Source organism: Meleagris gallopavo, chromosome 1 (assembly GCF_000146605.3).
Source record: "Meleagris gallopavo isolate NT-WF06-2002-E0010 breed Aviagen turkey brand Nicholas breeding stock chromosome 1, Turkey_5.1, whole genome shotgun sequence".
Taxonomy (NCBI): Eukaryota; Metazoa; Chordata; class Aves; order Galliformes; family Phasianidae; genus Meleagris; species Meleagris gallopavo.
The window spans coordinates 37,602,975-37,610,880 of record NC_015011.2 but is presented as its reverse complement, the minus strand read 5'-3'; the positions used below and the strand labels follow the sequence as shown (position 1 = coordinate 37,610,880).

At 35.3% G+C, this 7,906-nt stretch overlaps 1 protein-coding gene across 1 annotated transcript in view; it reads right to left on the bottom strand.

Annotated features, from left to right (window-relative positions):
• The window catches only part of ZDHHC17 (zinc finger DHHC-type palmitoyltransferase 17), a 110,282-nt gene that overhangs the window by 15,905 nt on the left and 86,471 nt on the right, over positions 1-7,906 (bottom strand). Inside the window, exons 8-10 of the mRNA XM_031552147.1 lie at positions 7,229-7,354; positions 5,872-6,014; positions 3,269-3,369 (exon numbers count right to left, since the gene is read on the bottom strand). Of these exons, the coding sequence (XP_031408007.1) occupies positions 3,269-3,369; positions 5,872-6,014; positions 7,229-7,354 (370 nt within the window). The remainder of the gene's footprint in view (positions 1-3,268; positions 3,370-5,871; positions 6,015-7,228; positions 7,355-7,906) is intronic.

The following is a 7,906-nucleotide window of genomic DNA, read 5'->3' as shown; positions in this document are numbered from 1 at the left end:
AAAAAATAGCAAAAGAACCTCTATCACAACAAGCTCAATTTGTTCAGCTGTAACTGGAAGATGGCATGAACAACTGACAAAGAAATTCAATACGTGTGCCCTGAATTTCTGTAGGACACACAAGAACGTTCTACCTACAAAATGCTAAAGGAAAAGAATAAAATACTCTACGGATTTATTATTTGTAACCGTAATTTCAATGTATTCCCCCCCCCCTTAAAAATAAAAGTAAATTAAAATACAGTAATTCTGTATATAGGATTTTTATTATTATTGTTATTTAACACTGCTCCGCAAACAGTAGAAGATAAACTAAGAGAATAGGACAACTATCCTTCATTACAGGCAAAACAGCAGAAGGGAAGTGTAAATGCATGGTTCAGGAATTTCTTCACTCCTATAAAGAGTATTCTATTTTAACAAATAAATCAGTCTCAGAAAACACAAAGAAAATTCAATCAAATGGAAACATGCACAAAATTAAGCACATTAGAGTCATATAAATTGTTCAAATTTACTTTCAAGATTGGTCTTTAAATGACACATCAGTAAGTCATGTAATTTATAGAAGACCTTATTTTCCACGCGACAATCCTTAAATTCAAGAAATTACTGATAACTTTGGTTTTGTATGTTCTTTATGATACGCTGCTTCTACTGCCCTTTCCTGCCTCGTTAGGATTAAAACCAGCAAACCAGATGCTGTTTCAGACACCTTCAACAAATCTACAAAAGAGAACTCTTAACAAATATTTGAATATTGAAGTAATGCTTGCAGCAATAAAGACTTTTGTATTACCTGTAATATTACATCTGAAGTTCCAGGAAGGCATTACTTGACAGTTTAAAGTTCAAAACATTTTTCCTGAGCAAAATATTGTCACAATTCATGACATGACCAGAACAGGTTTCATCATCGGATGAACATTACAGAGTATAAAGTAGTACTCTGGTCTGCTATAAGTAATTATATAAAGCTGTAAAAATACAAGAATCTTTTCCCCAACCACAGCATTGTGCCTCATGCTATAAAAATAGAATAGGCATGCAATTTCTTTTTTTTTTTTTTTCCCCTTCAATAAAGCTACAGGGCAATTTTCCAGAAGAAGAATGGATCTAGAATCTTATTACAAAGACTTCCAATTTAAAATCATCAATTAAAGGAAGATGGCCCCAAGTACTGCCTCCAGAGCTGCTTGTCACACAGAATTGCGTCAGCTCTAATGAATGCAATCAGTAGAAACTGAATCTTTCAGACTACTTTTGTATCTAAAAAACTTTTGCAAAGGTTTTGGGACAAACTTAAATTACAGCAGCAGTACAGTATTTTATCAATGTTCTCAAGTCACAGTTTCAGATTACTTAATTATCTATGCTTACTACTTCTAGTGAACATTACCCAGTGACAAACTCCAAGTTACATTAACCAGGATGGCTATCAGAAATAAAAATCTGAGCAAGCTGGTACACATTAAAGACATCAATTTTCATTGGAATATGAACAAACTATACACTCCAGGAAAAATACCTGATTATTTGCTAGCCTTAAGACACAGCTTTTCACATCAAAATGGAGGCCATCATCATGCCATGTCGGCTGTAGAAGCAATTCTAATCCAGTGAAGGACTGACTTAAAACTAAGCACATACTTACATACGGTTCAAGATGATGTTATGTTAGCACAAGAAAGCTTTTCAAGGTAGTTCAACATTTGCTACTCAACCATGAGTTCCTAAACAAACTGTACAAGATACAGAGAGATCAGAAATGAGATGTTGCAGTTGTTAAACCTGCCTGAGAAAGTTTCATTTCACTACTTGCCAGAAGACAGGCATGTTTTCTCACCAAAAAATAACAGAAAAAGCAACTTCACTCTAAAGGCATGGTGTATTTAGACTATCTACTCCATTCTGTCAGACATGGCAAATTACACTTCCATCTGAAATCAAAACCATGAGCTAAGATTGACGAACATATTGAGAAGATAATAAAATGACTGCATTGCTACTATCTTGTTTCATGGTATAATTTCTCTGAAGCAAAAAAACCCTTTCCAGGAAATTACAGAATGACAGAATATCTCAAGTTAGAAGGGTTCCACCAGGATCACCACAACTTCCAATTCCACAAAGGAGCACACAAAATCAAACCCTATGTCTAAGAGCACTGTCCTAACACTCCTTGAATTTCACCAGCTTGGGGCCATGCCCACTGCTTTGGGCAGCCTGTTGCAGGGCCTGACCAGCCTCTGGTAAAGAACCTTCCCCTAAGCTCCAACCTGATCCTCCCCTGACACTGCTCCATGCCATTCTCTTGTTGCTGTCACAGAGAGCAGAGCTCAGTCTGCCTCTCTGCTCCCTTCTTGAGGAGTTGCATGCCACCATGAGGCCTCCCCTCAGCTCCTCTGCTTTGGGCTGAACAAACCAAGGGACCTCAGCTGCTTCTCACACATTTTGCCTTCAGACCTCTTCCCACCTTTGTAGCCCTCCAGTCCTCATATTATGGTGCCTGAAACTGCACAGTTTATGACCAATATCCATCATAAATATAAAATTCACTTCAACTATTTGCAAACATTAAGCATTTTAAATAAACCATTAAATGTCTATTCATTTTTTAAGTTATTGTAACTAAAATACAAAAGAAAGTTGTTTAAGAATTTCAATATGTTTCCTTGGGGGGGCTAAGGGACATTTTTCATTGAACTCTGAAACAATTTCTACCCCAGTGAATACATAAGCTCATATCTAGGCAAACAGTCAAAAACATAAAAAGATGGGTGTACTCTGTAATCTAGTATTGCTAATGCATCCATCTTCAAAGACTGAAAATAGTTAAAACCAAATTTATCTACAGTTTGCATGAGACAAAATTTGTAAAACCTTTAAGAAGTACTTACAAAGTTAACTCCACTAGAATGCAGATCAAACTGCCTACTGTTTTTTGTGAAGTTAAAATTCATCAGCTCACAGCCATAGCATATCTTACAGACTTGCTTACATTTCCCCACTTAAACTGGCAAAGCATAGGAGATTTTGCAGACTGCTGTAAGGCAGTTTTGAAGAAAATCTACTTTCTGAAGCATAGCAATATCATATTTTTAAAGAAAAAAAAAAATAACTACCATCAAGACACAAAACAATTTTTAATGGAGACAGGTCCTCCAAAATTTTAAGTAGTATACTTACTCTTTCATGAAGAATAACCCTGGATATTACCTCATACTACTAGCATGAAGAAAATATTACTGTACACAGAAAAGGATATCATTCCAAAACCAGAAGAACCACGTCACATACATCCAGAATTTTGTTGCCAAGTATATTCCAAGAGGCAATGCACTGTGCATGGAGTGATCAAAGAATGACCTGTAAAGCAGAAGCAATGTCATAAGTACATCAGAATGTTGTACTTTTTTTTTTTCTTCCTAAGTAAACCTCCACACCAGATAAATGAGGTAAATGTGATCTGAACATCTTGGGCAAGATAACAGCCATAACAGAAATATGTATTCTACAGAAAATAAAATGTTAATAGTTGATTTAAGAAAAATCCATTAATAAGTCTTAGTTTATAATGACTCATCACCACTTTAATATAATCTCATAATATTTCCTTATCTGATTTAAAAATAATATCTTCGTTACATACATTAAATCAAAATGCTCGGTGTCCTCAACAGGAAAAAAAAAGTCTTCAGTTCGTTTTGAAATTGTTCACAACATTGGAAAACCCAAAATGTTTTTTCTGTTGCTATTTTGGAAGGTACCAGGGTTCACTGAGCATAATGCTTTATAAGCAAACAGAACTGCAGCAATCAAGAACTACACAAGAAAAGTGAAATGCTTAGATATTTATCTAAAACTACACTGATAGCAGTTACACATCTGTGAGATTCCTAACCTACAGCATGGATGGTGGTTGCAAGCTGCATTTACACACAAGATTCCAATGCCAAAAATACTCACGAAACCTGTACAATGGAAAATAGATGTTAAAATTACTTCAAGAAGGAAAAGGTTTAAGAGACTTTGGTGTTATCAGCCTACACAGTTGAAATATTTCGGATTCTTGAATCTTACATTTCTGTAAGAGTTTCCAATAGAAAATCAGAGGAAAATTAGCTATTTCCCATAACAACAGATTTGTCAAATTGCAAGCCTGAGTGCTACTACATTAATGAAAACAAAAATAAAGCCATCAGAATTCTTCTTACCTTCTCATTCTCTGCATTTTAAAGAATATTCTGCACAGAATTTGAATTTAGTTGGGACAAACTATGTTAGTGACTTGGTAACTCCATATTCAGAGAAGAGCTGCTAAACATATGAAAAATCATCTTCTAAACTGCTTAACTCCTTGAAATAAAACTTCTTCCATTTCCTGTTTAAACATCCTTACACTGAAGCTTTTGGCTTTCTGTCCTGACAGTGCCTCTGAGCTGCCATGGTTATCTGCATACTGAAGAGCCTCCATTTTACTCCTTTAGTCCCTTGTAGTAACTCTCCTCTAACAGGCACTTAATAGTTTTCATTTTATTCCTGTATCCCTTTGTAGTAGCTCTAACTCCTTTAATATAAGCTTTTTAAATCTTTTGAGAAAATCCTGAAATGCTAAGGTGATGAGTTAAGGTGGTAAATAAAATGTGAATATAAATTTGGATACACAGCAGTTACACTGCAGTAACTATTCCTTCAGTGATCCCTACACACTTTTTTATTTGGTGAATGGAGAGGGAAGAAAACAGAGCTAAGCAAATTAGCTAAAATTCAAAAGGCAAAGGAAATATTACTGTAATAATAGCAAAAGTATCATTCAAATCTCTACTTTATGAAAAACACTTTGAAAATCATGCATAACTGAACATTAAGCAAAGGATAAGAGAAATAATGTTAATCGTGAGCAGGTATCGAGTAGATCAAAAACAGAACAGAAATGATGCCAACACACATCTTGAGAAACTGAAATGTCATCCCTGACTGTAGGAAGTGTGGTTGAGGCTTTGCATTACCAAGGGATCTAGCAGTAGAAGGAGGTCAGTAGATTGAACAGCCTCAGATAACAAAAAGACTGAAGAAATTTTCTCAAAGATCTTTCAGAGGCATTAGTCTGATGACCACCCTTCCCATATGTATTAACATCATTTAGATTCCATGAACTTGTTTTATGGAACAGAAATATTTTATTTTCCTCTATGTAGAAAGGAAGGAGGAGCAAGTGGTTCTAAAAAAAACATGATATTCAGTGCCAGAAAAGGAGATAGCTTGTAAGTACAATTATATAGCAGATTCTTCTATACACACCACACATGACAAAGCAAAGCACAAATTAAGAAGTCTAAAGATCCTGAAAATCTGCTAAAGTACACTTGTGCATATACACATTTATGTATATCTACAGTCATTTAAGTAATCACAAACACATTTAAAGCACTTTAAGATTAGTTAACAAATCAACACTATTAAAAAGCAGCTGTTTTCTTTAGTCACCTCTTTACACAAAAACAGGATTTTGATAGTATACTTGCACAGGCCTTTTTTCTGTCCCTATAGCTTTTCCATTGAGTGCTTTCTATACAATTTACACTGATAACTCTTTGTCAGACAGACATTCAGCACCCTCCTCTGGAGAATGACTGAATTTCTGCTTTGCTCTTAGCTTCTATAAACTCAATGTATCCAACTAAGGTAATTCCATATGTATCTGCAAGACAATGGAGCAAAGCTGCACAAGTACTTTCCAAGGAATAACGATACAAATAAGTAAATAAAGTAGCACGTCTAAAAACCACATGAAAAACAAATTTAAGATTACGTATCCAACAAATGAGATGCCAAAAAACACTTCTTGTACGCATGCTAAACACTTACTTTGAAAGAAACTGCACCATAGCCCAAACACCACCGTACATCAGCCCTTTAATGAGCCAAGAATCAATGTCTAGGTCTGCTATGAACCCAACAAGCCAAATAACTAGGAAAGGAGTCCCCAGCATCACCTTCTGACGGAATTCCTACATAGAAACAAATATCTGTAAGTAATTCTGCTTTTAGGAACAGATTGTAAAATAATATTCTATAATAAAAAAGACAGTCACAAAAACTTGTATCGAGTTTTTTTTTTAATCAACTTATACTTATGTATCTGCAGCATACATGCAAAAAAAATTTCCTAAAATCTGTAACAAATTAACTACTTGTTTTATAAGAATCACCTTCTGGAGATTTTACTAATCCAGAATGAAGGCAATAGCAGTTCTTTTTTAAAAGCACTGGAATGCAGTGACATATTATATAGTGCAGATAATCTCAGGTCACGTAACACTGCCTAGACAAAAGTGTTGTACGAAACAGACTGCCAAACTGAAGACTATACGAAGAAAGATAGGTCGTATTATGTAGGTACCGTTCCTGTTTAAGGAACTTTCAACTTATTTTGGATACTGAAAGTGCACACGTGCAGATAATGCAACACACAGATCACATAAGGGCCATACTTGTTCATTACTGTATGGCCATGCCATTATAGCAGAGGCTGTAGCCAGTGCCGTAATCACCAAGATGCAATGTATATTTAAATCAAGAAACAATTACAAATTACAGCAACACTTAATACTCAGCACAGTATTTTCACCAATAAGAAAACATTAACAATACACAAGTCCTCAGACCATGGGCAAACAGAAGTTCCTCATGCTAGTGTAACCTTTATACCCTTATTTCTTGTCTCCTCCTCTCCACAGCATCAGATACTAACCTGAGCAGAAAAAGGCCTCCACATTAAAGATTCTCATGACATTGTAAGACTGTCAACACCAACTGTTTTAATCACTGAATGCAAAATATTACATAACAGTGAGGAGATGATTGTTCTGGGTATCTACAATACTGTTTTCTCTTACATATTTGAGAATCAGCTTTGTAATAATCTTGGATTTGCCCCAGCAGTACAAGTGCTTGGCACTTTCTTAATGTTAAAGCAGCACAAAAGCTGAAGGTTACTGTGGAGGCTTACGGTGGGTTGCAGTTTTGTTGCTGTTGTTGTTGTTTGCTCTGCTGTTTTATTTTTCTTTTGTAATTATTTTTAGTGTAAAAAGACAGCATTTCCTAGAACTAAAACATGGGGAATATACATTACTGAATTGTTTACACTAAACAAACATGACTCCTTCCTCCCACCAAAGTCAGCAGTAACACTGACTTACATAAGTGCTATACTACTTCTCACCTTATCAGCTTTTAGCTTCCTCAGAAAGGATGGACTGTCATATCCCTTAGCCTGCCTTGCTTCCTGTAGGTGATTGATCATCCAAACGTTTTTCCTCTGTTTTGCTAGATCAAGTGGTGATTCTCCCTGCCAAGAGCATAAAAGTGGGAAAAAATATGATTTAAAAATAAAATGCATTCAGAGCACTTCTGAAACAGAATTATGGCATTGATTTTTATTATTTATTTACTTTTTACTTTACAGCATACTCGACACCAATCATCATTCATTCATCATTCCTTTTGATCTTTTTCACACTCTCATAACTATACAAGTGGTCAAACAGAATATTAAGTAATTCTGACAATACATGCCTTGACAATGTAGTAATTGTTGCCTTTGGCATAACATCTCTGTTTCGTTGCTCTATACACAGCCCACTAGTCTGTAAAAGAAAGACTGTGCTTCTTCCTTAGCTATTGACAGGCAGCAGAAATCCAGCAAAGAAACAGAACTCATAACCCACTGGATCATGGAAACTCTCCCAGTCTAAAGCCTGACTTAATTCTCTGCTTTCTTGGCAGAGTGAAGTTACTAACACCATAGAATTTATTAAATAAGGATTTTTTTTTTCCAAAAGTTTAATGTTCTAAGTTTGTCTAGTTAATGAAGATCAAGGAAGAAATTGGGAAAGAATTA